At 34.4% G+C, this 18545-nt stretch overlaps 1 protein-coding gene across 6 annotated transcripts in view; it reads left to right on the plus strand.

Annotated features, from left to right (window-relative positions):
* Window positions 1-18545, plus strand: part of RICTOR (RPTOR independent companion of MTOR complex 2) — a 127695-nt gene that overhangs the window by 104575 nt on the left and 4575 nt on the right. For 2 of the 6 annotated variants that reach the window (XM_027092723.1, XM_027092728.1), the window contains 10 exons: window positions 160-266; window positions 724-953; window positions 2385-3393; window positions 3680-3751; window positions 7190-7367; window positions 8140-8224; window positions 9018-9251; window positions 16495-16650; window positions 16983-17106; window positions 18378-18516. In XM_027092723.1, the coding sequence (XP_026948524.1) occupies window positions 160-266; window positions 724-953; window positions 2385-3393; window positions 3680-3751; window positions 7190-7367; window positions 8140-8224; window positions 9018-9251; window positions 16495-16650; window positions 16983-17106; window positions 18378-18516 (2334 nt within the window). The remainder of the gene's footprint in view (window positions 1-159; window positions 267-723; window positions 954-2384; window positions 3394-3679; window positions 3752-7189; window positions 7368-8139; window positions 8225-9017; window positions 9252-16494; window positions 16651-16982; window positions 17107-18377; window positions 18517-18545) is intronic. The other 4 variants (XM_027092725.1, XM_027092724.1, XM_027092726.1 and 1 more) reach the window with 4 other exon arrangements.

An 18545-nucleotide genomic window follows, 5' to 3' on the forward strand; every position in this document is an offset into this window, starting at 1 on the left:
GGAACTTTAATTCCTAAAGTTCCTTATGTGAGGTTTTTTTCACAGTTCTTTCTCTCTTATAGACGTGGTTAAATTTTTTGGTTTTTTGGGTAGCTTTCCAGATCTCTTGAAGGAGTTAGTATTGTAAATATATTTGATATGTGATTTCTTTTCTTTTAGGGAAATATTGGCTCATCAAATTGGGGTCTCAATTTGCTACAGGAAGAAAATGTGATTCCAGATATACTAAAACTTGCAAAACAATGTGAAGTTCTTTCCATCAGAGGGTGTGTCATTTAACTCAAATCTTTCTGAAGTATATATTTTTGTTCACAGATGAGTGTGAGGGAAGAGTATTTTATGATTGCAGTTTTTCAGTGCATCAGGTTAAACATCTTAAGGAACTCCTTGTTTATTAATATTATTGATATTTTATTCTTATCATTGTAATATTGACATTTACCTTGCAGATAAACAGAGTATAGTGTGTCCAAATAATCTAGTAGTGCAAATATTCCAAATTTATTTCAGAAAAGCTAATGTATATATTTTTCCCTGATCACAATATGTTCTTTTAGATTTTTTCCTTGTAATTAATATTTTCATTATGAAGGTTTTCATGTTATTTTTAATGGCTATTAAAGAAAGCGCAAATGTACATATAGCAAACTAATATTTTATGGTTGCTTTAAGAAATCTCAGTTTGGAATTATAAACTGTCATTACTGTATCTTTTACTTACAGGACCTGTGTATATGTGCTTGGGCTCATAGCCAAAACCAAACAAGGCTGTGATATTCTAAAATGTCACAACTGGGATGCTGTAAGGCACAGTCGCAAACATCTGTGGCCAGTGGTTCCAGATGATGTAGAACAACTCTGTAATGAACTCTCATCTGTTCCAAGCACTCTGAGTTTGAACTCAGAGTCAACCAGCTCTAGACATAATAGTGAAAGTGAATCTGCGCCATCAAGTGAGTACTGTGACAGGGTCATAATAAAGTTAGCCGAAACTAACTCTTGTGATATCAAAATTTAAATGAATTTTACATTCTTAATTTACTTTTCTCTGAGATAATTTGGCAGTAATAGTGTCTTGGAGAATGCATATCTTTTCACAACAGGGAGTATAGCTACCAGCCTACATTGTTCTCTCCCTTTGCTTTCTAAATAGGCCTTGGAAAAGGCTTACAGAGTTTACTTACAGAGTTAAATAATAAGCCATGTCCCAGAAGACCCATTCCCCTTTTTTGCAATTTCTAATAAGTAAATGTTTATTCATCTACTTTCTTCATTTACCTAATTCTTTTGTTCATTTTTCAGATATAGGGTTGTTGAACTAGAATATATTTAAGAGATGATATATTCATATACTCATCTTTGAAAGAAGAGCTAAATTTTAAAATTAGCGAAACTGTTAAAAGATGGAGTATCAAAAATAAATTAAATGAAAAATGGTTTGCAGTTTTAAGCCTTGTGCTAAATGCTACTAGGTGCAGAAGATTTTAGACACTTTTTTTTTAAAGAAGATAGTGCAATATTTATCAAACCATATTTCACTAGATCTAAGATACCATAAATTATAATATGCACCACTGTTTAAGAAAAAAAAATGTTGCCTATTGCAAGATGCATGCTGATTTTAGAGATTTTAAGTGTGAAAAATGTGCATCTTAGAATTGGCAAAATATGGAAATACAGTGCAGTGTGCAAGTTTAAGATTTTATTTTGCCTTCTTTCAGAATATATTTGAAGTAATTTATAACTATTCAACAGAAAATTAAAAGTAAAAATAGAATAAAATCCCATAGATGTCATTAGGCACCTGGATTGAGTCTTTTATTAGAGGCCCTGAATTTAGATGAGTTTCTTAGTTCCTAAGGCAAAGTGAGAAATAAATATAATTGGTTTAAACATGAATTTAAAATGTTGTGACTCGGTTCTTTGTAAGTATAGTTTGCTTAAGATTGGACATTCATTTCTTATAAGATTGATTTTTCTTGCCTATTGTGATTTGAGGAATAAACCACCAGGAATCTGTACCAACTGAGTAAATATCCAGGGTCAAGTCTCCTTTTTGCCTTTAATTTTATCTTGAATATTTGGAGGGTTTGGAAACTCACTGAGATAAAAGAAACTTTATGCAAGCTGTGACATAATGAGTTCTGTAGTTTTTCTTTGGAAATAACAGAAGATCATCATAATGACAAATTTTATATTTTATTCAAGGACAAATTCTGGGTCTCAAGGAAGCTCTTTTTATGTGGCTCAGCAGTCTGACTCTTTATTTTTGAAAAATTTTTCCCCAGGTGACTATTAAACAAAAATTTCCTGAATTATGTCACTAATAGTTACTATGATTATTTGTCCTTTTTTATCTGCTTTTATTAATCCTTTGATCATAGGTATGTTCATAATGGAGGATGACCGGTTTGGCAGCAGCTCTACTAGTACATTTTTCCTTGATATCAATGAAGATGCAGAGCCAGCATTTTATGATCGATCTGGACCTATGAAGGATAAAAATTCATTCCCTTTCTTTGCTTCTAGTAAACTTGTGAAGAATCGTATCTTAAATTCGCTTACTTTGCCTAATAAAAAACATCGTAGTAGCAGTGATCCAAAAGGAGGGAAACTGTCATCTGAAAATAAGACAAGCAACAGGCGGATCAGAACGCTTACAGAGCCCAGTGTTGACTTTAATCATAGTGATGATTTCACACCCATATCCACAGTACAGAAAACATTACAATTAGAAACTTCATTTGTTGGGAATAAGCACATTGAAGACACTGGTAGTACTCCAAGTATTGGAGAGAATGACTTAAAATTCACCAAGAGTCTTGGTACAGAGAATCACAGAGAAAACACAAGCCGAGAGAGATTAGTTGTAGAAAGTTCAGCGAGCTCACATATGAAGATACGTAGCCAAAGTTTTAATACAGACACTACAACAAGTGGCATAAGTTCAATGAGCTCAAGTCCTTCACGAGAGACAGTAGGTGTAGATGCTACGACTGTGGACACTGACTGTGGAAGTATGAGTACTGTGGTAAGTACTAAAACTGTTAAGACAAGCCACTATTTGACGCCACAGTCTAACCATCTCTCTCTCTCTAAATCAAACTCAGTGTCCCTGGTGCCTCCAGGTTCTTCTCATACACTTCCTAGAAGAGCACAGTCCCTTAAAGCACCCTCTATTGCTACAATTAAAAGTCTAGCAGACTGTAACTTTAGTTACACAAGTTCTAGAGATGCCTTTGGCTACGCTACACTGAAAAGATTACAGCAGCAAAGAATGCATCCATCCTTATCTCATTCTGAAGCTTTGGCGTCTCCAGCAAAAGATGTGCTGTTTACTGATACCATCACCATGAAAGCCAACAGCTTTGAGTCCAGGTTAACACCAAGCAGGTGAGCAAATATACATTTTAAAATGAACAATAATGTTTGCATTTTAATAGACTTAAATGTAAAGCATTAGCCAGGTTTTACATCTACGTAAACCTCAGAACTGACCTATTATAATTGTTTACTATAGTAGGCTATAAGCTCCTAGTTACCCGATATGATTTGAAATGGATTCTTGCAGCTGCGAGGGGGGAAAAGAAACTCCTTTAGGCCCTGAAAATAAACATATATGCTTTACAATGACACATAAGTCACAAGCTTTTTTTTATTTATTTCTCGCTTCTGCAAGGATCGATTTTAAAAAGAAGCATGTCGGGGGAATCAGGAGCTTAAGACCTACAATAACAAACAACCTTTTCAGGTAGGTCAATTTAAGGCTCCAAAAGTTGACTTTTTTTTTTTTTTAAGATAACTGAAAATTTCAGTATAATTCTTTTCAGTTTAAGTAGCTGTGATTATTAAGTAGGAACCAAATGAACATTAAATGAATTACTTGGCCCTCAGAATTCAGCAATAGCAGTTTGCCTGTGCTCAGGAGCATTTGGGAGATTTCTATGCCATATCTAAAGATTATATCAAGCTGGTCAAAGTAGTAGATTTTACCTATAAAAGATATGCAGTGTTAAATTTTATTGTTGCAAAAATTTCTATACCTTCCTTTTTTGTTGGACCAAATACTTCTAAAAACTTTCTTTAGTTTTAGATTGTTCATTTTCATTTATTAAATGGATTAGTATTTGTCAAGTACTGAGACTAGTGCCTAGCACATACTAAGACACTCGATAAAAGTTAGCTGTTATCATCATCACTATTATTATTGATAGTTATTTCTTTCATGTAATCCATTTGGCTCTTATATAACCAAATTCTTAAGTTATTAAGCAATTTTGTTTCAGGAATGTTAACACATTTAGTAGAAGAGATCCCTTGTAGCAAATAATAAATTATATTCCCTTTGGTAGAATTTCATAAATTATGCAGTAATGTCTTATCTACCTGACAGCCTCATCCCTCCCAACAGCTCACTAGTATAAACCTATGCAGTGAACTTCACAGATTTTATTCAAAGGAAGTACCTCTGACCCACATTCATAGTTTGTTGATGTTTATTCTAACAAGTTTGTATATCAGATTTTCAGGCCTATGGAAGCAACAGTTATAAGCTGCTACTGGTAGGGACACTGACAGGAAAGGAGAGCTGATAAAATTGGTGGCAAAGGAGGAAACTTTTATACTACAATGAAGTATTTGGAAACTCAGAGACTACAGCAGCTAGTAGCATTCAGCAAGGGGCAGTAATGGAGCACACCAAAATAAGCAGTAAGGGTACCACCATCTTAGAGCTCAGTACAATAACCAAAGTGCTGTTAACTCTGAACCACCCAGTTAGGGTTATTCTGTCTCACTGAAGCAGGCATTTCTATCTAAACTGATTAAAGCACAGATAAAAAGTTTCATTGCTTAAATATTCATTAGAATAAACCAGAAACAACTATTCCGAATCACTATTTCCTAATCATTCTGGGTTCTTAGGATCCTATTTCCTGTATTCACTGTTAGATCAAGAGAAGGATATTTGGAAATCTTACTCCTGGAATAAAATGCCAAGTTATCAGCACTATAAAGGATTAATAGATGTTTTTAATTTCTTGGGAGGGGAAAAAAAAAGAAAAAGCAGTCAAGAGAAACAGAAACAGCTGTACAGAGGCATGAGGCTTAACAAAAATCTCATGTTGGTTAAATCTGTCACTTGTTCTTCAAACTGTGTTTAGTACTTAACTGTGTACTGGGTTCCATGGAGGAAAAAATTGTGTAGACATTAGTCTTCCTATTCCCACTTGTTTCCTTTGGTTAGTTCAGAGAAAATGAAAATGATGGACGATAACTACACATTTACTGTAAAATAATAGTTTGGAATCTAGGCTGAGAAGATTTTTTTTTTTTCTTATAAAATTAGAAGAGTAGTCATACTGATACCTATGGTATAATGGTTAGCATGAATCCAGCATTCTTAAAAACCATATCTTACTGAGTATTTCCTTGGGGCATAGCAGAAAAAACACTGAAGTAGGAATCCTTAATCTTGAGTTATAATCCTGGCACTGAATGAATGAACTTGGAAAAAGTTCCATAAATTATGCTATAATGTCTCATCTGCTTGGAATTCAAAAGTTTTGCAAGCCTCATCAATGCAGAACAAACCCAGGCAAACCTCTCAATTGTTTACCGTGGTAAATCTGTATGGTAAAGTTCATGAATTTTGAAGTATGTAGGCCTCAATTGCCTAATCTAGTGGAGATTGGACTAGATCAAGTGGTTTTAAGCTTTTTTTAAATGTCGCTTTTTAAGTAGAGAAACCTTTCTTCACAAAAACATTGCTGTGGAAACCCAAAACGTAGAATATGTAAAAACAGAGCTATTCTGGTTGAAATAGGTATTGTGGAGGTGAGTATACCAGTAATTTCTTCCCCTTCACTCCAGTAGTCTTTGAAGAGTTCTGTGGAATCACAGAGGTATAACAGAGTACAATTTAAAAACTACTGACCTATTTTATAAAATTTGTAAATTTCAATTATGAGTGGTTTTTAGGTGGAAGTTCGTAGAAATTAGTGGGTTTTGCTATGATAATTTTAATAGCTACTATTTATAAAACATTATTTTGTGTTCTTTTCAAAATAATTCTTCGTTTTAATATCAGGGTATGTTATTACATTTTAAATGACTTGAGTTTTCAAATAGCAGTATACATATAGTGTGGAACCTTGTACAAAGCAGGCGTATGATAAATATCTTAGCATGTCTGTTGCATGAATAAAAATCTGTATAAGAAAGGTGTATCTTATGGAAATGTCATTATTCCATGTTATGGAATCACTGGTAAGGAATGCATTGAGGAAATATCAGTGCTTCATATAAAACTGTCTCTTGTAATATTTATATATGATACCATTTTTACTGGTTTTTTTTTAGATGTGTACTTTATTTTAATTCTTGGCTGTGTTGGGTCTTTGTTGCTGTGCACGGGCTTTTCTCTAGTTGTGGCGAGCGAGGGCTACCCTTTGTTGCAGTGCACAGGCTTCTCATTGTGGTGGCTTCTTTTGTTGCGGAGTACGGGCTCTAGGGTGCACGGGCTTCAGTCGTTGTGGCATGCAGGCTCTAGAGCTCAGGCTCAGTAGTTGTGGCGTACGGGCTTAGTTGCTCTGTGGCATTCCCCGACCAGGGATCAAACCCGTGTCCACTGCATTGGCAGGTGGATGCTTAACCACTGCATCACCAGGGGAGTCCCATTTTTACTGTTTTGTGTCTGTCTTCTGTGTTACAAAATCTTATGTTGATAAAGTAATTACCACACAAAGAATAAGTGATTATCCTTATTTTAATAAAAATAATCTTAAATAGAATTAGTAGACGTGCCCTTACTTATAGCAAATCTAGCAGTCTCAAATGGTTGTGAAGTTAGTTCTTGGATAATACCTCTGTTTTCTGAGGTCAGTTTTTTATTTATTTTTTACTGCTAGATGTTGAAAGTTATCTTAATTGCTCACCTTTTCACTTTTACCTGGGAGACCGTAACAGTTGTTTTTGGTCAACAGTCAACATTACTGACGACCTTTTATATATCAACTTATAAGAGAGAAATATTTTCAAGTATTCATATGTTCTCAGTAAATAAGATGGCACTCTTTAGTACTTGACTAGCTTCCTTTCTTTTATGAAGGTATGAAAATAAACTATAATTCTTTATGTGATTGCTGTAACAAATCAAGAAACTAATATAGTTTTTTTAATGGTATTATAGGTTCATGAAAGCTTTAAGTTATGCTTCGCTAGATAAAGAAGATTTATTAAGTCCTATTAACCAAAATACCCTGCAGCGATCCTCCTCAGTGAGGTCCATGGTGTCCAGTGCAACGTATGGTAGCTCAGATGACTATATTGGTCTTGCTCTTCCAGTAGACATCAATGATATATTCCAGGTATCATAAATTCTATTGTTTTCTTATGAGTTGGTTTACGTTTTTTTTCATATTCTATAACTGCTTATTAGAAATTATAATTTAGAGCAAATACTAATTTGGGGGAAGGTGGTATTTTTAGGCAGTGTTATTTAAAGAAATTTTACCATGAGAATTATTTCACTTTTCTCAACTATTCTATACTCTTTTATTTAGCATCTCTAAGTCCCCAGCATATTATCCTTCTCCTCACACTAAATCAGCATCTTGTTTGATTTCTTTATCAGTATATTCTCTATAGAAATTTTAATGCCTAATCTTGCTTTTTAGTCACACTTGACTTATTCCTTATTGTTTTTTTTAAATGAGATATAACTGACATATAACATTGTGTAAGTTTGAAATGTACAATGTATTCCTTATTTTATTTAATCCTTGATCCTATTTATCCCAAATATGGCAGCCACATGTTGTGCTAATCCCACGAAATACTCACAAATCTCTAGAAGGTAGATAGTACTAAAGAATACACATTTGTTTAGAAGTCTAAAAACATTTTAGATAAATTCTAAAATAATTATTTTAATATCCATTTAAGTCACCAAGAATAGATAAGGACCTTAAGAGTTTTATGCTATTTTGTCAAGTTTTGGTGATTTAACCTTCTTCAGTATCTTTTCGTTATAGGTTCATGTGCTATAGTAATTCTGTTTAAATTACATTTCATTTAATTATGCTAATATACATAAAGTGAATTTTTATAACAGGACTTACCATGACATATCTATTTTAGGTAAAGGATATTCCCTATTTTCAGGCAAAAAACATACCTCCACATGATGATCGAGGTGCAAGAGTGTTTGCCCATGATGCAGGAGGTAATGCATGGTTTTTGTTCTCCTCTTTATATTAAAAAGAAAATTCTTTTCAGTAGGATGACACTAAAAATTCAGGTATACTTACTTTTGGGTCAACTTAAAAAATTATAGCAAAATAATTGTTTGAGTCAATTTAAAATTAAACCACAGTATTTTTTTGCGAGAGACTTAAAGTGTTTTTCCAACTAAGTACCAAGCCTCTCAAGAAGACAAAGACCAGATCAGTTGCTTCTGTTTTAAACAAACAATACGTGAAAAAATTTTAACACTTACACTCATAGGTCTAAGCAACAGCTGTTTGGGGAAAGGAGAGAGAGAAAAATGTACTTAATACATTACATGATCTCTCTTTGCTATGAGCTGTGGTATTTTAATTAATATATGCCTATCAGCCACAAATTTAAAGCTTTAAAATCTTGATGATTTTTTCTTAACAAGGACCTCTTTAGACTCGGAATTATTACTTTTCTTTACACAAATATTAAGAATTGATTACACAAATATTAAGAATTGAAATGATACCTAATTGTGTAATCTTAATTTTTTATTTTGTATTTAAAACCCCATATTAAAGTAATATAAGTATATCTGCTGATGTTAATTATTTTCATAATTTAAAGCAAATTATCCTGTTTTTCTCCCCAGTTAAGGTTAGATTTTGAATCATAAAAGGAGTTCTGGTTTTCTTCCCTAATTTCCCTTCTTTAAAATTTCACATAGTTTAAGGCACCTTGAAAGAGGTGTCATTGATACCATCTTCATCAGATTATGTTTTGTATTTACTTATGCACAGGTCTTCCATCTGGAACTGGAGGTCTTGTAAAAAACTCTTTTCACTTGCTACGACAGCAGATGAGTCTTACAGAAATAATGAATTCAATCCATTCAGATGCTTCTCTGTTTTTAGAAAGCACAGAAGACACTGGACTACAGGAACATACAGATGATAACTGCCTTTATTGTGTCTGTATTGAAATTCTGGGTTTCCAGCCCAGTAACCAACTGAGTGCAATATGTAGTCATTCAGGTGAGTGATTATGTCCTTCAAGATGAACCCACCTGTCTTTGAATCTGCTCCAGTCACAAGTCATCTCCCAGCCCGATTGATCATCCCTCTTACTCCATTCGCATTACCTCAGCCTTAGTACGGTCACTCAGCATCTCCCTGTGGGAATGTTAGTAAGTTTGTCTCCAGTTTTTTCCCCTTCCAATTCATCTTTCATACTACTGCCTTGGATTAGGCTGTTGACAGTTTTTTTTTACTGCCTATTCAAGTCCAGCACACAAGACTCTTTGTGTGATCTGTCTGCTGTTTTTTTTACCATTCTCCTATCTTATAATTGATACACCGCTACTGACTAGATGTTTTTTGAACAGACTGTGCTCTTTTTCATGGTTCTAGGCATGAAGAGTGTGTTTTCCCTACTGTTCCCTCTTGCGCCTTCTCCTCACACACATGCAAGCTCACACACAGTGCATTTGGCAAGCCCACCTCATCCTCAGAGTTGGGGCTGTTTTATCTTCAAAGCTTTCTGTGACCCTCTTAGTCGTATGTTGACACTTCTTCCTCTTTACTTTCATTGCTCTTTGTACATAGATCTCTTATGATAATTATTGCTTGGTTATTTTTTTCCCTTCTACTCAATAAGTTCCTTCAAGGTATGGTCTGTCATGCCTTTTCATTTTTATTTTCTAATACTCAGCTGAGTACTGCTTTATATACTAGGCACTCAATATTTTTTTGGTGAGGGAGTGAATGAATCAGATCCAGATTCAGCTTTTTTATAAATATGTGTAGATAGCTTTTCTTGGTGAATATCACTTAGCCACCCTCAAAAAAATCTAGTGATAACCAAAGTTCTCTGGGTCATTCATCCACGTTTCTCCATGGCATCCTGATTCAGAACTTCCCAACTGATGGGTTGCAGCACACTGTTGTACCACATCCACAAATAGGATATGGATGTGCTGAGAGATTAATCCCCTCCGTGGCTCCATGCCCCAATCGGGCCTGGGTTTGACAAACCCTTGGACTAGGCACTTACCACTGTGAACAGTCCTGTCCAGGGACCCAGAGTGCTATAATTATTTTCATTTTCTGTGAGCGAAAGGTTTGGGCATTATTGTTCTGATGTATTGTACACAGTAAAGAAGATGCTATTTAAAATCATTTGTCTATACATTGTTTATGATATTTTAGTTCTTCTAAGTTCTGTTTCTTCATTTACTCATTCAACAAATACTTATGAAGCACTTACTGTGGAGTTTTGCTATGTAAGTGTTTTCTCTTTATTTATCAAACGAGATAGGGAAGCCAGCTCCCTAACTACCCAGTCACAAGACAGTCCCAGCTAGTTCTAATCCATTTGTGATTATTGAGCTAGTAATCAAGTGGCGTCACATCAAGTGTGGGACTTGTGGAAGACTTGCTGCAGTCAGCAAGGCTCTCACCTTGGCACAGGATCAGAACCCCTCCACCTATTGTTCTAGTGATACGAAGTGAGGAGGAGAATAACTCTTAATTGGGAAGTGATTACAGTTTACTATTGATACCCCTCTCGGAGGTATGAAGGGAGGCAGGCTAATTGTTAAAAAGTCACTGAACTTCTATGGATTTATGCATTCAACTTAATATTTATTACATCACTACTGTGGATCAGGCATTAAACTAGATGCTAGGAAAACAATTGAGAGAGAGAAAAATAGAAAGATATTATTCTTACACTCTTTGAGCTTTTATCCAATGGAGAAGGAAATGGATTGACTGACCACTCGATCAATCAGTACACAAATATTAATATAAATACTGCGTTTGTAACAAGCGCCATCAAGGATAGGTACATGGTATTAACAAAGGAATATAACCAAGTAGGCAGATCAAAGAAGAGACTTCGGAAGAATTGCTGTTGAGCTGTGGTTGAAAGAATGAATAGAACCTAAGTGAAGACTGGAGTATAGAGAATTTTGAGAGAGAGGAAGTAGCATGAGCAAAGGTCTTCTCTGATGGGAGCAAGTATGGGAAGTAGGAAGGACTAAAAAGACACCTGTGGGAATGGAGCTCAGAAAGCAAAGGGAGAGGAAATACAGAATCAGTCTAGAAAAACGGGTAGGGACCAAGTCCTGCAGAGCCCTTCCTACCCAAAGTGTGGTCAGCAGACCAGCAGCATCAGCATCACCTGAGCACTTATTAGAAATGCAGACTCTGCCCCACACGCAGAATCAGAATCAGCATTTTAACAAGATGCCCAGGTTATTCATGTACACATGAATGTTTGAGAAGCACTGGTATCAGCCATATTAAGTATTTTGTGTATCAGAAAGGAGACGTCTTTATTTTCCATGGCAGATAATTAAAAAATAGTTCCTATACTATTTTTTTAAATTGAAGTATAGATAATTTACAATATTTGTGTTACTTTCAAGTGTACAGCAAAGTGATTCAGTTGTGTGTGTGTATGTATATTCTCTTCTAGATTCTTTTCCATCGTAGGTTATTACAAGATAGTGAATATAGTTCCCTATGCTATACAGTAGGCCCTTGTTTACCTATTTTATATATAATAGTGTGTATATATTAATCCCAAACTCCTAATTTATCCCCCCCATCCCCTTTAGTAACCATTGTTTGTTTTCTATGTCTGTGAGTCTATTTCTGTTTTGTAAATAAGTTCATTTGTATCATTTTTAGATTCCACATATAAGTGGTACCATATATTTGTCTTTCTCTTTCTGACTTAATATGATAATCTCTAGGTCCATCCATGTTGCTGCAAATGGTATTATTTCATTCTTTTTCATGGCTGAGTAATATTCCATCTTCATTATCCATTCATCTGTTGATGCACATTTAGGTTGCTTCCATGTCTTGGCTATTGTAAATAGTGCTGCTATGAACATTGGGGTGCATGTATCTTTTCCAATTAGAGTTTTCTCTGGATATATGCCCAGGAGTGGGATTGCAGGATCACATGGTGACTCTGTTTTTAGTTTTTTAAGGAACCTCCATACCGTTCTTCATAGTGGCTGCACCAATTTACATTCTCACCAACAATGTAGGAGCATTCCTGTTTCTTCACAGTCTCCAGCATTTACTGTTTGTAGACTTTTTAATGATGGCCATTCTGACTGGTGTGAGGTGATACCTTGTAGTTTTGATTTGCATTTCTCTAATAATTAGTGATATTGAGCATCTTTTCATGTGCCTGTTGGCCTTTTCATTGCCATCTATATGTCTTCTTTGGAGAAATGTTTATTTAGGTCTTCTGCCCATTTTTTGATTGGGTTGTTTGGGTTTTTTTTTTTTTTTGATACTGAGCTGTATGAGCTGTTTGTATATTTTGGAAATTAATCCCCTGTCAGTAGCATTGTTTGCAAATATTTTCTCACAGTCCATAAGTTGTCATTTTGTTTATGGGGTGTTTTTTTTGTTTGTTTTGTTTGTTTTGTTTTTTGCTGTGCAGAAGCTTTTACGTTTAATTAGGTTTATTTTTGTTTTTATTTCAGTTACTCTAGGAGACAGATCCAAAATATACTACTGCAATTTATGTCAAAGAGTGTTCTGCCTCTGTTTTCTTCTAGGAGTTTAGGTCTTTAATCCATTTTGTGTTTATTTTTGTATATGGTGCCAGGGAATGTTCTAATTTCATTCCTTTACATGTAGCTGTCCAGTTTTTCCAGCACCACTTATTGAAATGACTTTCTTTTCCCCATTGTATATTCTTGCCTCCTTTCTCGTAGATGAATTGACCATAAGTGCATGGGTTTATTTCTGGGCTCTCTATTCTGTTCCCTTTGTCTATATGTTATATTTCTGTTTTTGTGCCAGTACCATATTGTTTTGATTACTGTAGCTTTGTAGTTATAGTCTGAAGTTGTCCCTCTACTATGTAATGATCATTTTAAAGGGATGTCAGGACTTGAACACAAGACTTTTCATTCTTTGAAACTTTCAGTCTGGTGGTAGTGTTGGTAGTGTTGGTAGTGGTAGTTCAAAAAATGTTAAAGCTCAGTGGAAAGGCTATTAGGATATTTCCTAACATTTTATTCTGTGTCTACCACCTTCACAGATACTTGTGCATTGTATTGTTTAGTGTGCAAGGCAACATGTTGGCCTTTCAACATTTAGTATTATATATTTCTTTTGGGTCCATTTTTATGTATACCACCACATTTGCCCTAATGTAGCTAACCAACTGAGTGGGAAACCTTCTAAGTGTTGTAGACCAGTCCATCTGTGAAAGAGAGAGCACTGGGGAAAAAAATCAGCTAACTATAAAAGATAATGGCAAGAGATCAGTTTGAATGTCTAGGTTATTAAACTGACAAATTTGTGAGGAGTGGGTAGAAACTACATGGGGTAGGGGAGGGCCCTAAAGAGACAGTGGTGGTTTTCAAAATTATTTTAGCTGCAAAACCCATGTTTCAATCAAAATCTATACAAAAGCTCAGTGGTATGCAGATGAGGATGTAAGGGGAACAGTGGGGTGGCACTCCATCTACTAGCCTTGCCCAAGTATAAAATTGGGGGTAGAGAAGGCTAGGAAATGCCAGGGCTTCAAGAAACACTGAAGACCCCTGGTGTAAACATAGCAGAGTGTGAGTTTTGGTATCAAGGAGACTTAGGCTCAAAGCCAAACTTTTCCATCTTATTAGTTATCTGATCTTGGGCAATCTACATAGTTTCACTGAGATTTACTTTTAATTTTTTCTTAAATCTCTAAATAGGAATAACGATACCTGCCTTATGGTGTGGTTTTGGTACTTACTAACATGTAAGATTAACATTCAGTAGGCTCTCCGTTAATGGTAACTCACACTAAGTTGTTTATGTTAGAAATAATATTCTTTCATAAATTCTGACAGGTCAGTTAGAATGATCTTACTGTGCTCCTAAGGAAAATCTCCTTGTTCATTTCATTTTACATCCCTGCTGCCAAGGGGAACTGGTGATCAGGTGGGTATATCTACCAGAGACAGAGCTCCTCACAGAAATTCTTAATGTTTTTCATAAAGAATTGTTTCAGCATTTCAGATAAGCTATTTGGCGACTTGGCTACTTTCTGATAGGAAAAATTGAGCTTATGATTTTTCTTAATTAGCCCATATGGACTTATGTAATTTTTTGCTTAGAGCTTTTTGTTCTTTCCCACATAGAGTGGCTGGAGTCAGCCTTATGCCCAGATACAGGGAATAAAGAAGGTATCCAGTTTCTTAGAGTCTGGTCTGTCCTATGCTTCATGTCTCCATTTTTAATTAAAAGATAAAGCTGAGCTAGAATATTGTTAATTAAAAAGAGAGGAAGCAGTAAAAGCAAACAACTACAGTGAAGAAACTAAACATCAATCACATAGATAAAATGGTTCAGTTTATGGACATAATGCTTCATCCAAATTAAAAATAATCTTGAAATAAAATGTGTTGAGTAAAAGTATAAGTATCATTGCATTGAATACTTTTTAAGAGAAGATAGAAAATAAAGGTCCCTAAAAGTCAGTATCATCAATATAGTATGCACAGTTTTGCCTTCAGCAGAGTCCTAGACATTACCTTCCATGCATAAAAAGAAGGAGGCCAACTAGCTGGTCCTTTCCCAGTTTCAGGAAGTTTTGGTTCTCCTTATCGTGCCAATTTATAAATAGTGCCTATATTCTACCCACTTGTTCTCTGAAGTTTCCATTTAGCACATGTAATTATTTCATTAAAAAATTTATTCATATGGTTTATAGCAGGTTTCACACAAAAAAATACCCCATGTAGTAGTAAAAGCCTTCTGTTATCACTATACTTAGGATGCTTTTTCACGTCTTCCAATGGAAGAAACTAATTCTTTTGGCCTGGCTTAGTTAGACTCATGATTTTTTTTTTTTTTTTTTAATGAGAATGAATGATATCTTTAGAAATAAGATGTGGTTGTAACAGGTTAGAAATGTTAGGAGTCATCACTGGTTGAAGGTGAGGCTGAAATGAATTAGTTTATAACTTTTCAGAAACATGTTGATTAAAAGAAGTATAATTTTCTTATTGTTCCTTGCACTGGAATATTTTGTCATTTTACTCCCTGGAAAGCTCATCAACTGAGTCTAAAATAACATAGTCATCTCTTACCTGGTTATTCAGCATTGCTGGTTTTTAAGTACATCTTTAGTTCTCAGATCTTTTGGCAGTAGTTTTATATTTTAAATCAATGTATAATTTAAGTACCATACATTACTTTTAAGTGCCTGACAGATGCATGATTTCCTTAATATTAAAGCTATGCTAAATTGATTTTCTGAGGAACCAAAGCATATTCCGCTTAGTACTATGTAAATACTAATCTTAGGAAGTGCTTAAAGATGAGATGAGGTGGTGATATCTATTCTGTTGAAAACAGCATAGGGAGAGGTAGTGTGTGTTTACATTGGTCTAGTTTCCTGGACTTTTTAAAAAGCTTTTTTAAAAGCTCTTTTTAATACTCTGACAATGTGTTGTAGTGGAAAGAGGACTGAACTAGCTATCAAGAGGTCTCACCTTCTGGCTGAGTGTGTCTCTTCTCTCTCAATCTCTTTTGTAGCTACTGAGGTTGCATGATTTCTGGGTTGCCCAATGTTACTTCCTAAAAGGATAACCAAAGACTTTCTGATTTCCATTTGCTCTAATCACTTCAAGTGCTCAGGAAATTTTTAAATAATTTTAACAGCACTAAGATGTTTGGTTGACCTTAAAATCCCATCTAGGAGTATACCTTAGCAATGCATGGGTAGTATAGTAAATTTAACTCTAAGGAAGGAACTGATAAGCCCAGGGAACTGTGATTCTAATATTGGTAATTATTAAATGGTGGGAACAACAAGTGATAGAATAATAGATACAGTATAATCCCACTTATACACCAAAAGAGCAAGAAAGAGAAATTTAAAATAGCAAATATCTGAATTTTTATATATTTAAGAGAGGGGTATTTAGTTTGGGGGTGGGAGGGATGGGAGAGGGGGTAGATAAGGTACCTTCATTTTTTATTCTGTATACCTCTTTATTTGAATTCTTTAAATAAACACATATTTATGTATTTTTTATAATTTAGGAGTATAAAATTTTATGTATAAATGTCTTTAGAATTTAGCAAATTTTACTATCTGAGTGGTCTGAATTTACTTTGAAAATCTTCATCAGAGAAAATAATTATTGAAGACTGGAAAGAAATTACAAGGAATCATCTCTTCTATAGTATACAGTGCAAGCATAGGAATTAAGCCATTATGATCTGTTAATTGATTTAATTTTTTCTTCAGACCTTCAAGACATTCCATATTCTGATTGGTGTGAGCAGACTATCCATAATCCCTTAGAAGTAGTTCCCTCTAAATTTTCGGGCATTTCTGGATGCAGTGATGGAGTGTCTCAAGAAGGATCAGCCAGCAGCACCAAAAGCACAGAATTGCTACTAGGTAAGTTTTCAGATTTAAATCCAAGCCCTGTATAACTATACTTAGTCTGTTGTTGTTGTAGATACATACTGTTAATTAAAGTTGTCTCATAACTATGACAAGTCAGTTTTACTGAGGTATGTTTAGATAACTGTTGCACCTATATCAGCTGCTGATACATACCGTCTTAGCTATCTGCTTTCATTAGAAAGAATTTTGCTCCCAAAATGATTGGCAGGTCATGTGCAATTTATCTTAGTTTTATATATTTGGTAGAGTTGAAAAAACAAATTCCATGAGTTATAATACTTTTCTATTGTGATATAGATAAAATATTTTAATCTTCTCTTCAGGTGTTAAAACAATTCCAGATGATACACCAATGTGCCGTATACTCCTTCGCAAAGAAGTTCTGAGATTAGTCATTAATTTGAGTAGTTCAGTTTCAACTAAATGTCATGAAACTGGGCTTTTAACGTAAGTAAGCTATGAGCATGAGTATTCTTTGTTCTGCTTTTTATGGTGAAAAAGATATTTGAAATACTTCAAAAGTTAGACTAATTAGCTTACATCAGTGGTTCTCAACTGCATGGCATATCTGAGTGAGACTAGATTTTCTTTACATACGTCGACCAAACTAGCGTACGGTTACAAATTGAATACAGAAGCAGGTATGTGAATCCAGCTGTCTTCTATTCAGCCAGACTTTAAAGAGATCTGTAAAAATGTAAAACAATACCAATCTTCTCACTTTTTTAGTTTTGGAAAATATAGTTTTTTTTCATTAAAGTATATGTATTTATGTTAACATGTAATAATTTTATTTTTTAAATGAATTAATAAATATTTTGAAATTTTCTCAGTTTTACTTTCTTATATGGTAATTATTGATGGCTATCACCCACAAAAAATAAAATTTGTGGGGTTCTCAAGTAATTTTTAAGAAAGTAGGGGTATCCTGAGACCTTAAAGCTTAAGAAAAGCTGGCATACATAAAAATAAGTGATATTTTCTTGGTTTAATTTTTCCCTATTTTTACTCCTTTCTTTTAATAAAAGTTGCAGAATTTTTATTGCTTTTCTAAATCACAGCAACATGATAAAAGAAAATTCAGGCAATCTTCAGCATCTTTGATTTGCACTATTTAAAGCAGTGGTCCTCAAAAAAAAAAAAAATGCACCTCAGGGTCTCCTGTGGGGCTTTACAAAATAATAGTAACACAGATGCCAGGGTCCCACTGCAGACCTCCTGGTCAGAAGCTCTAAGTATAGTGTGTCCTTAATCTGTGCATTACCCCATACCACCACTGACTCTGAGATGCTCTGCCAGCTAAAAGCCACTGTTAAAGGTTGAAAGATATAGAGAGCGAGCCCAGTCAAGGATATTAATAATTTCAGTCTAACTTTAAAAACTTATTTCTATTTTAAAACTTAGTTTTGAAAATACTTGAGTTATCCTAAGCTGATAAATAAATTTTGTAATTTCTCATGCCAGTGATAAAGAATATTTCTAACTTTCCAAGAAGTATTTGTGTTTTTATCATTTTAAGAGATAATCCCAAACTTAAAATAGCTAATGTAAGTGTGAGGTAGGAATATTTACTATTTTATATTCTTATGCCATCACCCAGATGTGCCACTTAATCAATATCTGGAGGAAAAAGATATTTAAAAAGTGATATTTTGAAAGAAAATAGCAAAGTCATTATTATAATTTTTATCACATCCTAGTCCTTTCTTCCATTTTAGAATTAAGGAGAAGTATCCTCAAACATTTGATGACATATGCCTTTACTCTGAGGTTTCCCATTTGCTGTCACACTGCACATTTAGACTTCCATGTCGGAGGTTCATACAAGAATTATTTCAGGATGTACAGTTTTTACAAGTAAGTAGGATTTGTACTTTTGAACTTTA

The sequence above is a fragment of the Aethalodelphis obliquidens genome, unplaced genomic scaffold (assembly GCF_003676395.1).
Source record: "Aethalodelphis obliquidens isolate GAN/ISIS:26980383/991018 unplaced genomic scaffold, ASM367639v1 scaffold80, whole genome shotgun sequence".
Classification (NCBI taxonomy): Eukaryota; Metazoa; Chordata; class Mammalia; order Artiodactyla; family Delphinidae; genus Aethalodelphis; species Aethalodelphis obliquidens.